The sequence below is a fragment of the Sminthopsis crassicaudata genome, chromosome 5, assembly GCF_048593235.1.
Source record: "Sminthopsis crassicaudata isolate SCR6 chromosome 5, ASM4859323v1, whole genome shotgun sequence".
NCBI lineage: Eukaryota > Metazoa > Chordata > Mammalia > Dasyuromorphia > Dasyuridae > Sminthopsis > Sminthopsis crassicaudata.
In genome coordinates this window covers 236943005-236957375 of record NC_133621.1, presented here as the reverse complement: position 1 = coordinate 236957375, position 14371 = coordinate 236943005, and the positions used below count along the sequence as shown (strand labels likewise).

At 34.4% G+C, this 14371-nt stretch overlaps 1 protein-coding gene across 3 annotated transcripts in view; it reads right to left on the bottom strand.

Moving 5' to 3' along the window:
* PTPRR (protein tyrosine phosphatase receptor type R) overlaps nucleotides 1–14371 on the bottom strand; it is a 398730-nt gene that overhangs the window by 177321 nt on the left and 207038 nt on the right. For all 3 annotated transcript variants that reach the window (XM_074270547.1, XM_074270548.1, XM_074270549.1), the window contains one exon: nucleotides 9709–9965. In XM_074270547.1, coding sequence (XP_074126648.1) covers nucleotides 9709–9965 — 257 coding nt within the window. The remainder of the gene's footprint in view (nucleotides 1–9708; nucleotides 9966–14371) is intronic.

The window sequence follows — 14371 nt, the reverse complement described above, 5'->3', positions numbered from 1 at the left end:
AAACAAAAAACAAACTGAATCAGGAAGGATTAAGTTAAGGATAATAACTGATGAATTCAAAGCTAGAAATCTAGTTCTGGATTTCAGTCATTCATACTTTGGTGAGTAAATATTATTGGATAAGTTACACCAGAGAAGGAATAGCACAATAGTTAGATGTCACTAGCAGAATGGCATGGTTAAATAGAATTACTCTAGAAAGATCACTAGTATGAAGAGGAGGACCATGTGTTACAATTGGAAATTTCACTCCTAAAGAAGGATAAGCAGAGAATTTAGGAATTAATTATTCATCCTGAATAAAGAGATATGTGCAGAAGTTGATAGTCTTCTTTGAAGTGGGATGTAAAAATAATAGCCAAATATGAGGGGTTAGAAAAGAACATGGAAATCAAATTATTAAAAAGAAAAATGTGGGATTGTAAGAAATGGATGGGCATTTGTTTTCCACAGTTATGAAAATTAAATTGGAGAAATGAAACTTAAATTAGAAAATTGAAACTCAGGACATCAAAAAATAATCAAGGGTGGAGTTTATTTTCTCCCCAAAGAGTGTAAGCTCTTTGGGAACAGAAACTTGCTATGTAATGAAAGTGGAGATTCATGTCCTGTAACTTCTGTAATATACATTTAATGGGAATTAGGGGTGGGAGCCCATAAATCAAGAAGACAGAGGAAGTCCTAAAGGTGAGATAGATATAGAAGTTGAAAAATTGTATTGTTATTGGTGTGAGAAGTCTTCAAATGGACACAATAAGAGGAGGGATTAAGTGGGATGGGCATGAGGCCTTCTTAGAAAACTGACACCTGCTATAGTTTAGGGCAGCGAAATCCTGCTTGTTTGTATCCTTGTTTAATCTCACACAAATCACTTTGAAAGATATAGTCCCCTAGTTCTTGTACCGTGAGGATGGAGTGGATTCCCATGATGGATTATTAGCCCATATTAAGTCAGGGACTGATGAGGCCCAAGATGGGATAAAAATTGTTTCAGGGTATAAAAAACCCTGCTCTGTTGTCTGTCCTTTGTATTCCTTCCTTATACTACATTGGTGAAAGTGATGCTCCTTTCCTGCAGGAATTGAATAAACTGCTTTCTGCTTTGGGTTAGTGATCACTGTCCCACATACTAGAGGCCATCCCTGCATTCCATCAATCCAAATGCAAATAGTTCAGTCCAGGTTCCTGGTACAAGTATACAAAATGGTTATTCAAGAATGTCACTGAAGGCAGCCAACTCTGGGTGCTCTGGGAATTGGCTCCACATTTGGCCTGAATAAAATCTTTCCAAGGTTTTCACTCAATTCTTTCAATTGGTTATATTTATGAATGTTTATATACTTCCCCAGAAGATATATGAAATTTCATTTAAAAGTGACCAGTGTATATCTAGTACTTTCCCATCTCCATGCTTAATATTTTTTTGGTGGGGCATTTTTGGGGGTAGAGTGTCCAGTATAGGGAATTCCATTTGAGAAAACCTTATTAATTCAATTGATCTGCAACTTTTATGAGTATTGTGGGGGGCAATTGATCTGCAACTTTTATGAGTATTGTGGGGGGCAATTGACTTTGCATAAGATCACATAGCCAATATATATGTCAGAACTGGGACAGGAATTCAAGCTATCCTGACTATCCCTTCTCTAGTCACTAAATTAGATCACTTCTCTTGCATGTAGCAGACATTTAATAAATAGTAATGAGATTTAAATATGCAGATTATAGAATGAAATATCAGTACTTGCAGTTATCAGGATCTTTAAAACTCCCATTATTCTGACTAAAAAGTGCAATGCAAAATAGTTAACATCACTATTAAAAGTGTTTGAAATCTTTAAAAAGTGCTTTTATGTATCTTATTTCATTTGATCCTTATGAAAATCTCTGAGGTGGATACTATTATTATTATTACTACTTCACAGATAGAGTTGACAAAGGTTAAATGATTTGCCCAAAGTCACATAGCTAACATATGAAACTCAAGTCATCCCAACTCCAACTCCACTTAAAGGAATCAATGTAAAATATAACAATATAAATTCTGGTATCTTTTTACAAACTGCAAGAAAATAGGCATGTTCATTGGAATTTAAGAGAGATGGAGGTTGGGAAAGATGCTGAGGGAGGTAGGGTATTTAGATCAGGTTCATAAAACCTAGAAAGTTCTCTAGACATCTTTTCATTTTATAGTGGTAGAAACTGTGCCAGAGATAACAAATAATTTGCCTAAAGTCACAAAGATACCTGTGTAAATGACAACTGAAATCTGAACCCAGGGCTTTTAGGTCTAAACCCGCTGCTCTTTCAATGATACCATGCTAAAGTTAAGGATTTGTCCAAGATCACTTCCAGATTTCCCAAAGAGCAGCTGAATTTTTGATGACAGATGCAATAGCATATTGTGTATACTAGAGAATCCAGTTCTTGCAGAGGACTTCAGATACAGCCAAAAAAGACAATGTTGTAGTTATCACTACTGTTTCCAGTGCTTGTCTCTTGGTTTTCAGTTATCAGAATTGCAATCATTATAACATCTGTTTTGTTAGAAATTAAATCTGTGCTAGCAAGCATTCTAAACATTGATTTATTATCTTGCCTATTTCTTTTCCTTTTTTAAACTGCTGTTTAATTTTAATCTAATTTGTTTGACTATTTCATCATCAGCTTCTGTTTTCTTCTCACCGGGCTTATTCTGTTTAATTTTTGGGAAATGTTCGTTTTGTTTTCACTTAACACCATCACATTTCATCCTGTGGGCTTGCTATTTGTTGTTCAATAGATTTTCTTTAAAACCCTGCCTTCAGATTTTTTTCTCTCCCTTCTCTTAGTGGAGTTTTAGCTCTTTAAGAATAAAAGAGATCCCTTTCTAGATTTTTTCCTATTTATTCAGAGCCCATACCAATGGTATCAAAATTAAAAAACAAACAAAAAAACCCAAAGCCTTTTTTACTTATAATGTCCAGACTAGCTCCCTGGAGGGCCTCAGGATCAGCCTGAGTCAGGATAAATCAAAGTCCTTGGTCTTTAGAGGGAGAAGTGAAGGAGGCAGGCAAGCTGCCACACAGCTTGCTAAAGATGTATCCTGGATTCTGGAGTCCAGTCTCCAGCCTCTTTCCTCCTCATCCTGTCACCAAGTGTCTCTGACTTCTCTCCTCCAGCCCTCCAATCCTTCCTACAATTACCTCACTACCATCCATTCAGTAGGCTCCAATCATGAGGAGAACCATTATCTAAATATATACTAATAGTGCCATTATCTTATATCAAATAGGTAATTAGTCTTGTGTTCTCTTGTCTGATTCAAGCACACCTTTTTCAGAGTTTCAGCCCTCTACAGCTACTATCAAACAATTTGAGATACAATATAAAAACAGCTCCAGGAAATCAAAATAATTCATGAAATGGTTGATTTTATATATATACAAATTTTCATGAAATTTTCATGTTTCTCTTTTGAAATAAGGAACTGTTTTCCTACATACATTTATTTTTATGAATGTCATACCATTTGATTCTTATTTATTTACCCAGCTGAAGAATTGAGGACTTTATGTGAATCACAGAGAACCTGCTTGTTATTAATTAGAAAATAATATAACAATATTATGACATTCCACTAGGAGGAATAGGGAATAGATGGCTGCCTTCTAGTATGCTGAGAGTAAATCACAATAAATAGGTATTTTGAACTTGTATGCCAGTGTATATAATATTTTCTTGGCCAGGACTTTTGTTTTAATCCATTTCTTATTCTGGACTCTTTCTCTAGAAAGTCTGGGAAATACAGTCTAGTTGTTTTATTTTTAAATAACTTAAGTCTGCATGCTTGCAATGTGTATAAAAGTTTTCTACTACAACTGGAAAATGAAAAGAATGCATGCTATGTTACAACCCAGGGAAGGAAAATCAGAAGATATTTATAACTTGAAGACAGTTTGGTATAATAGAAGCAATAGTAAACATGGATCCCTAGTGTTAGGTTCCAATCCTATCTCTTCTGTTTAATACTTTGGGTGTCAAGAACCCATAAGAACATGTAGTTCTATTACTATTAGGAAACTAATGGGTCAGTGTCCAGAATCTACTCAAAACTGCATGTCTAACTAAAGAATGCAAAACAAAAAAAATCTCACCTGCTGTTCCTTACTTATCTCCTGTAAAAGCTCCGTCCTGACTTCTTATTTGTCTCCTCAACTGATTGATAATATTTTGCTAAAATACATCCTATTTCCTTAAAACATTCTGGCTCCTCCTTGATTTGAACCTAGCTTTCTCATACATTAGGCTGATTGCTGATTGAAGCCCAAATTTTCATAATTTAAAGCTCTCCAAACTTTTACTAATTACAGACTCTCTTAAAGTCTGATCCATTTCTCTTTTGTGTTGATGAAGTTTTCTCTGACTACAAGAGAATCTCTTTGAATTATTTCGAATTAGTTATGAAAACACATTAAAACTTGTATTAGTTGTTAATCGTCCTCCCTTATGGATCTAGCAAAACAATCAAGAAATCAACCTAATTAATTAACACAAATTTATTAACACCAATTACATGCCAAGTGGAGTAGCTAGATGTCACAGTGGATTGAGCTCTGGCCCTAATGTCAGGAAGACCTGAGTTTGAATCCAGTCCCAGATACTTAACAAGCTCTCTGATGCTGAGATCTTATTTGCCTCAGTTTTCATCATCTGTAAAATGACTTGGAGAAGGAAATGGTAAACTGCTCCAGTATTTTTATTAAGAGAATCCCAAATAGAGATCATGAAAAAGTTTGACACAACTGCAGTGACTGAACAATAACAACATGTGCCAGGCACTATGTGGAGGATACAAATGATGGCAAAACCAGTCCCTGTCTTTAAGGAACTTAGGTTAGAATAGTGAAGTCAACATGAAGATAGGAACATATGGAGCAGATGGAAATGAAGTTTAGTGGGATAGAGTCCAGCAGCTGGAGGTGTTAAGAAAGAACTTAGCATCTGAGCTGAGTCTTCAAGAAAGCCAGGGATTCTTAAAGATGGAAGTGAGGACATAGAGCATTCTAGCAATGGGGACAGTCAGTCTATGTAGAGGCACAGATATGGTAGAAGGAATTCCAATTTTGAAGAAGAGCAAGGACTTTTCCTTGACCAGTAGGGCTGGATCATAGAGTAACTGGAGGAAAGTCAAATGTGAGAAGATTATGAAGGTAGAAGAGGGACAGGTTGTACGATCTTTAAATGCCAAAGGACTTGCTGTTTGATATTCAACAAAAAAGTAGTTGCTGGCTTTTATTATAATGACCCCCATACTATCTGCAAGATAATTTCCCTTAATATCCTTGTTCAATCTTTGTTTTTAAGAGAAATTTTTTGAGAAACAAAAAAATTAATGCAAATTTAGTTCTTTACTGATGAATCTCCTGTCTCCTTAATAGGTATTTAAATATCACCTAAACAGAAAGGTATTAGTAAGCAGTTTCCATTTTTACAATCAGTGGTGATGGTGGTAAATATAATAACAATGTAAGAAAGGAAATGGATAAGAGAGAAATCTAGAAGGAAGAATGGAAACAATTTGATGACTGACAGAGTAACTAGATTGCATAATGGAAAGGTAATCATTTCTTGTTTGATTTTGTTTGATTTTTTTGAATCCTTGAAAGTAAATTATTCACTTACTGTTTGAAAAATTAATCCATTTACTTTTTTTTTTCTTTTTAGAGTGGCCCTTTCTTTCCCAATTAGGAATAGACATAATATCAATGAATTTTCTTTATAATTGTCTATCTTGCCATTTAGGAATGTAATAAATTTTCTAGGTCAGATAGGAGAAATTTATATAACACAATCATAATTTTCTGGGAGAATTGACTCCTGATGTCAAAATTATCATTTCATAGGAAGTTTCAGGGAAGCAAACTTTTGTGTCATCAACAGAGGATAATTACTTAGTTACAATGACAAGATAAGCTGAACTATAAACCTTGATATTGCAAAATTACACAAGTAGCAAATGAGTTTCGTGGCTTAATATTGTCAGAGAAATTTTCTGGACTTTTGAGGATCCTAACACATGATAGCATTTACCAATCTATCTCAAGGTCAAAATGTTTCTGTTTATGGCAGGAGACATGGTAATAGTTGAATAGTAAGGGAGTATTGAGCTAGTAAGGCATTTCTTCACTCACGTTTCACTCATAATGGCATTCATTCATTCATTGATTCATTATTAATTTAATATAAGGTACTAGGCCAGAAACCATAATAAAATACAAAGAAAAAATAAAACATCATTCTTACTATCTTTAAATACTTACATGAATTTTAATTATGGAATAGATCTTTAACACTATATTTGAAACTTACAAAGAGATTGCAGGAGTAAAAATAATAGACTAGAAGCTGTGTGACATAATGATAAGGACCAACTTGATAAATCAAGAAGACCTGGGTTCCACTTTTGTCTCTGAAACAACACATATTTGTTGTGCAATCATAAAAAGGGCACTTAATGCCTCAAACAATTCTCTAAGATGCTAAATTAAAGATGAATTGTTGATCTACAGTGTTTCAGTGATTCTATGCACATGGCACATATCAATGAAATCACAGATCTGGGATTCCATCCCATCTTCAAGAAGATATTATATAATGCTTCAAGATCTCTAATGCATTTTGTGTCTATTAGCTGGTTTGATTATTAAAACAAAGTAGGATGTGCAAAAATGTTTGTAGCAGCCCTTTTTCTAGTAGCAAGGAACTGGAAACTGAGTGGATGCCCATCAGCTAGAGAATGGCTGAATAAATTATGGTATATGAATGTTATATAATATTATTGTCCTATAGGAAACAATTACCAGGATGATTTCAGAAAGTCCTGGAGAGACTTACATGAACTGATGCTAAATGAAGAGAGCAGAACTACAAGAACATTATACTCAGCAACAACATTATACAATGATCAATTCTGATGGATGAAGCCCTTTTCAATAATGAGGTGGTAAATTCCAATAAATTTGTGTTGGAGAGAGCCATCTGCAAGCAGTGGGGAACTGAATGTGGATCACAATATAGTATTTTCACCTTTTTTTGTTGTTTGCTCGCTTTTTGTTTTTTTTTCCTAATTTTTTCCCATTTTGATGTGATTTTTCTTGTACAGCATGATAATTGTGGAAATATGTATAGAAGAATTGCATGTGCTTAACATATATTGGATTGCTTGCTGTTTAAGGGAGGGCATGGAGAAAAAGGAGGGAGAAAAATGTGGAAAACAGTTTTTCAGGGGTGAATGTTGAAAACTATGCATATATTTTGAAAATAAAATGCTAAAGTTTATTTGGTATAACACTTTCATTTTACAAAATAGAAAACTGATATTTATAGAGGTTAAATAGAAAGGACTAGAACCCAGATCTGGACTCTACTAATGGTGACAGAAAAAGTTCTATCTTCTCTATCAGGCAGATGAGTAAAGAGAAGTTTAAAGCCTTCAAGTGAAAGAAGGGCAGAATAGATCCTAAATAAAAGAGTAAATTAATTAGCAAGAATTTAACATTTGCCATGTAATCCTCAGCAAATCATTTAACCTCTATATTATTTTTCTCATCTATAAAATGGATTAATAAAAGCACCCACCTCCCAGAGTTATTGCAAGGATGAAATTAAATATTTTTCAAGTGTTTTGTAAACTTTAAAGTGTTACAGAATGCTGGCTATTATTATGATTTTTGTTGTCTTTCAGTTGTATTTGACTCTTTCTGATCTCATTTGGGATTTTCTTTGCAAAGCTATTGGAGTGATTCATTCACATTTCCTTCACTAGTAGATCCATTTTGACAGGAATCAGTGATTGCTCAGGGTCTCCAGCTAGTAACTGTCTGAGGCTGTGTTTGAAATCAAGTCTTCCTGATTCCAGACTCAATGCTCCATCCACTCAGTCATTACATTGAGTGTAAAGGAAAGAAAATTCTTTCTTCATATATCCTTTGATGAATTCATATTCATCCTTCTTTTGCAATGGAATATGCTTCCTTCTACTTTTGAACATTAGATCTACCTTGTGGAGAATGTTTTTTCCCTCTTCATTATGAGAGCTTTTCACATATTTGAGGAAAGTAAACATGCCCTGACTCTATTCCTTTGAGCCTCTATTATGTTGATAGAAGGCTAATTATTTCTTTTACTTTTACAAAGTGCTTACTATTTAATTTTTATATTTGTAGGCTAAAATAAGATTCTAGGTAACCAAATTTATCTTTTGTTCTTCTGAACATTTTTTGGCTATGTGCTTGCATATTATATAATTTGACAGTATTTGAATAAGTGCTACTTATACACTAGGGATTAGAGGAAATACAAATGAAGCTTAGTTTCTGTATTGATAATCTCCTTCATGAATTATGTACTTGTTCTGAAAACCCAAAGCAAAGAGAACAATGCTGGGAAAAATGGAAATCTGGAGAAAATAAGCTAGAAAAATTGTATATTCATTGAGTTAAAGTGGACCTCAGAGATCATCTTGTGAAATTTCTGAAGTGGAATCCCTGCTGAGGGATCCCCAGCAAATGGTCCTCTCGCTTCTTTCTGAGCCCTTCCAGTAATGGGAAATTTACTATTTCCTACAGTAACTTATCTAATCTTTTAATAGTTCTAATTATTTGGATGTTCAATTAGTCAGCAAGCATTTATTGTGTAACAGATACATTTCTAAATGCTGGAAATACAAAGAAGAGTAAAAGACAGTTGTGCCCACAAGAAGCTTGAGGAGACAATCTGTATGTCTGTACATTTAAATTTTACATATATATATATATGCATATATATATATATATATGTATATGTGTGTGTGTGTGTGTGTGTGTGTGTGTGTGTGTGTGTGTGTGTGTGTAAAGGAGAGTTCTTTCTTTATATACTCTTTGATGAATATTTTGCATCCTTATTTTGCATTGGAATATGTTTTATACTCCTCTTGCTCAAATGGTCCACCACTAGGACGCAAATCAATCTAGCTTGGTGCAATGTTAGCCTCAATGATCCTGCATCACTGCTTTCTTACAACAGTTCCAGAGTGCTGTGGGAGTCGAATGGAGGGTTAGCTACACAGTTCTCCAACTTATGGCCCACAATACCAGCATATCTACAAGGTATTCAATCACCGCAAGATTGACTATCAGATGTCAAATTTTGGTAGTGGTAAACAGGTTGGAACCACAACAACACTTGGAACCTTTTTCATTGGAGAAACTGAACAATGTGATCATTGGAATTCACTATGAGGTTTCAAATCATGGTACATCTTTATAAATAATTTGTGAAGACCAGATAAGCCAATATGAATAAAAATATCAACATTTTCAAAGACCTCATTGTTTATTCACACTCTAAAGAAAACAGAAATGGAATCTGATAACATTTTACTTCCTATATTATGTGTGATGTCTGAAAGACCTAATTTTCTCTTGATCATACATAGTAGATCAGTACCCATGATGTTTGCTACTTTGAGCTATTTTGACAGTTTGGCAGAATCATATGTGATTAAACATCTCAATGAGCTCAGTCTAAAAGACCTGCTTCTCTGGTAACAAGAACTATTGTTTCTCAATGTCTTCCTATGATACAAACATTTCTAGATTAAATTAATAGACTAATGAATTAATTGGGTCTAATTCATCAGCATCTGTGTAGTCAGGCTTGAAAGTGGATTTAGAAACATTTTCTTACCTCTCCTGAAGTCCTACAGATTTCATTTTGAAAGGTGATGGACTAGCAGAAATAGCAGGTTTGACCTCAGGAGGGCCTTGAGGATCCACTATGACATTCACCATTTTAGGGGTGTGCTCAGGCTGGACCATGCTGGTGACTGTTTTTGTGTCAGATTGGGTGGCCTGTAATGGGATGGAAGATAGGTGGATCTCTTGGTTCTTCTCCTTGTCTTGTCTCAGAGAAAGCTGAAATTTTTCTCTTAGTCTGTAAAGAACCTTTAAAGAGAGAAAAATAGAATAGTGGCTGTTGTTCCACTGGTGGAAAAAAAATCATAGGAATACAAAAAAAAAGTCTTCATCATTTCCTTGTCTTAAATAAAAGGTTTTTGCATTGTTTTCTCTATGCCTGGTATAAATTTTTATCAAAATTGTGTTTGTAATATTATTTACTGTGCAAATAACATGTTAAATATGTGCAAAATTTTATTTTTTTTAAGGATTTAAAGAAGCATATTGGATTTGTTTTTATTTGTTATTTTTATAATATCAGTATACTTAACTGTTTTTTAAATAATAAAAGAGAAAAAAGGAAGAAAATTCCCACAAAATATATGGAGGACATATATCTCATATGAAAGTAGCATAATGTAATGGAAAGATCCCAGACTTTAGGTAGAGAGGACTTAGTTTTAAAGCATTTGTTATGTTTCTTTATTTTCCGAGTGACATGGGGCTTGTCATTTTCCTTTTCTTTTAGTTTCTTCATCTAACAGTGAGAGGCTTAGACTGCATGATTTCTAAGAAGTTTTCTAAAATTATGGTCCTATGCATATATTAAAAATAGTAAAGGAGTAAAATTCTTTAAAATATTTTTTAAAAATTTTTTATACCTGTTATTTCACTAGTCTAGAAAATTAGAAGAATGAAAGTTCATTCAACCATCATAGAAAAACAGCAATTCTGTATCTTACTTTATTCTCTTGCATCATCTACATCCCTGCTTAAAGCCCTTTGCAGATTCTTTGGCAAGTAGAATAATTCTTTGCATAAATATTGACTAACTGGGGCAGCTATTTGACACAGTGGATAGAGCACAAGCCCTGAGGTCCTGGAGTGTGGCTTCAGAGACCTGACACATAATAGCTGTGTGACCCTTGAAAAGTCACTTAACCCTAATTTCCTCACCAAAAAATTGACTAATTAATGAATTGGAATTGATGAAAGCATCAGTGAATAAATGAATGATGACTGAACGAACTTTGGTTGGACTATCTAGTTATAAAAATAAAAATGAAAAAGCAGATACCTCTAAAGGACATTTTGGCTATAGCCATAGTTTCCTGGTCAAATATTTAAGACTAGAAAATAGAGGGAATAACTTTCCCAAGATGCTAGAAAAATCTTCAAATGCTTAGTATTTTTGTTTTTAAACTACAGAATTAAAAGTATTAAAGATGAAAATAATCAAGTTGATTAGCATCCAAAGAATAGAACTTTAAAATACTGATTGCCTTAATTTTTCAAAAACCCACTCAAAGTGCTACTATTCCACAATAACAAACCATACATTAGAATAATATGAATTGGAGTTTGTTGGAGACTTATTTTAGCTGACAAAAAACTAAATTATATTCCTGCAACTTTTATTAAAATAATCCAAAATGTTTTTCAAAGAAAAAAAGCAATTTTCCTGAGTAACAAAATAAATATTTTTGTTCAGCAATGATTTGAGTCAACAAACATTTATGAAATTCTTTCTATGTGTAAGGCACTTTCCTTAGAAACATAAAAGCATCAAGATTTGAGTCTCTCAAGGAACTATTTTCCCTTTTTACTAGTATTTTAATTTTTCCAAATACATGCAAAGACTTTTTCAACATTCACCTTTGCAAAACCTTAGATTCCAATTTTTCCTTTCCTCTTCCTCTCCCTAAGATAGCAAGCAATCTGACATAAATTAGATGTGTGCAATTCCTCTAAACATATTTTCATATTCATCATGTTGCACAAGAAAAGTCAGATCAAAAGAGCATGAGAAAGAAAAAAGGTGACTCTGAGTTTTCAAAAACTATGCCTATTGAGTACACTTTAAAAGGTTCTACCATACTAGAAAAGCTTTCAGGATGATTTCAGTGACAGGATGAATTTTTTATCAATATTGAGGGAAAGTAAGGAAAGATCTCCATACAGTGAGTGGATCCCTGGGAAAACCAGGGAGAATAAGGACAAGAATCTAACAAAATGAGAAGACATTAATGGATCAAGTCTTACAACATTAGAGGAGCCATCTATATCAATGACATCACAAATGCATTGAGTATTTTGAATACAAGACAAAATATGATACAGTAATTGAAAGGAGTAGTTTAGTCAAAATGCTGAAGGAAATAGGAGGATATTGAGGAATGCTTTTCCTTAAACAACTTGACACATACCCTGAAGAGAAGCCTCAAAATTCTCTCTTATTCAAACTTTCCTAGACAGATTGTGTTGTGCTTGTGTACAACTTGTATCTACCAGTAAAGGCTACATTAATTTTTTAAAATCATTACTTTTTTATTACCTAGCATAATGCCTTAGAAAAAAGACAATAAATGCCTAATTAATGAAAGAATAGGAAAAGGGTCAGGAGCAATGTGATATTAACAAAGGCATAGAGATGGGAGGAGGCAGGACAAGTATATGCTAAAGAGTTTGACTAGAAAATAAAGAGGATAAAGTGAAGCTAAAGTTGAAAAGATATGTTATAGCCAAAATATTGAAACCTGAATAGCAGAGTTAAGAGTGTATTCTTTATTCTTGTAATGGGGAACCTCTAAAGGTTTCTGAGTAGAAGAGTTACATGAAAAGGATTCTGAATTAGGAAAATTATTTGGGTTAGCTATGTGAAGGATGGATTGGAGAGAGAATGAACTAGAGACAGAAAGTTCTGTTAGAAGGCTATTATAATGGTCTACGTGAAAATAAAAGGTGATGTAAAATAAGGTAATTGCAGAAGGTAATAAAAAAGAGATAGATATGAGAGTTACAAAATGATTATACTTTGAGGAATAATGAAGGCCCAAATTCTTGTGGTTGTTCATTTGTTCAGTCATATCCAATTCTTCATGACCATATGGACCGTAATATGCCAGGCCCTTCTGTCCTCCACCATCTCCCAAAGTCTGCCAAGCTCATGTTCAATCCTTCCATAACACTATCTATGCATCTCATCCTTTATTATCCCCTTCTCCTTTTGCTTTCAATCTTTTCTAGCATCAGAATCTTTCTCACTGAGTCCTGTCTTCTCATTATGTGGTCAGAGATTCAACTTCAACTTCAGTATTTGTCCTTCCAATGAATTTGTCATTGTTGTGGCTATTCAGTTGTTTCAGTTATATCTGATTCTTTATGATCCTATTTAGGGTTTTCTAAGCAAAACTCCTAGAATGAAGTGAACTGTGAAACCTCTTTTACAAGATGGAGACAGTGTTCTAAAACTTAAGTGAAGATTGGCTGTGCCTCAGGGCCAAGTTTCTTTTTCCAGAAATCATGAGGTTTACTAAGAGTGGGATTATATATCCCTTTTCTTTATGAGACTAAGTTAGGACTATCTTGGCATTAAAACTCCCATATAAGGTAATTTAGTAATCCCAAAGATGTGGTTGAGTTAGAAGTTTTTCCTCAATTATGACTTAGAATGTGAAGTCATTTGTCCTGACTAATCAGGGCAAAGGTCCAGCCTATAGAGAGTGTTAGTCCAGGTCCCTATATAATTCTTGTTTGTCAATTGGACCTTTCCTCTCCTTGTCTGACTTCTTGTTGCCTTTTTTGGCAAGATATTAATAAAATTCCTTTCTGCTTTTACCTTGAGAAATCTTCTTTATTTATTTGAGTCAGTAGTCTTTGTCCCACATAGTTTATGGAGCTCTCTGGGATCATGTGACCTGATGGATGGGTGGGATCTTGAGCATTAGCAGTTCTAGTGCCCTGTCTTGCAAACTTAAGAGATCTCTCCCTGTTCTTCAAGGTAAAGTGACCCCTGGGGGCAGCTAGGTGGCGCAGTGGATAGAGCACCAGCCCTGAATTCAGGAGGACCTGAGTTCAAATCTGACCTCAGACACTTAACACTTCCTAGCTGTGTGACCCTGGGCAAGTCACTTAACCCCAGCCTCAAAAAAAAAAAAAAAAAAAAAAAAAAGGTAAAGTGACTCAAGATAAAGAGACTCAGGGCAAAATGAAAGTCAGCAAATTCATGGCAAATACTGACTAGTAGGGATTGGAAGGCAGTCAGTCAGGCAACTTTCATGCATGGAGCTAAATCTTGGAATCTGAGAGCACTAGATTGTTGGAGGGTCAGGATCTTTTGAGGTGACTGTAGGCTGAATTGGGTATGAGAAACTGGGATCTAAGTGCACTTGATTCTGAAAAGTCTCTTCAAATATTCAAAATGGGAAGGGCCCAGTCCAAGCCTCCCTCCACAGAAAATAAAATAGAAATACTGGTAGATGGTTCCTTGGGAAGATAGAAGGGCAAAAAATAAAATGATTAAATATTGTTGCTCTATATGGGGAGGATGTTCCCAGGATTAATAGAGTACTTGCGACAAATCTGTTTGTAAAATAGATTTCTGTGTGTCTGTGTGATTTCTGTTTGTTTGTCTGCTTTGCATTCTGTGTTCAGTGTTAAAAGTTAGGGAGCTT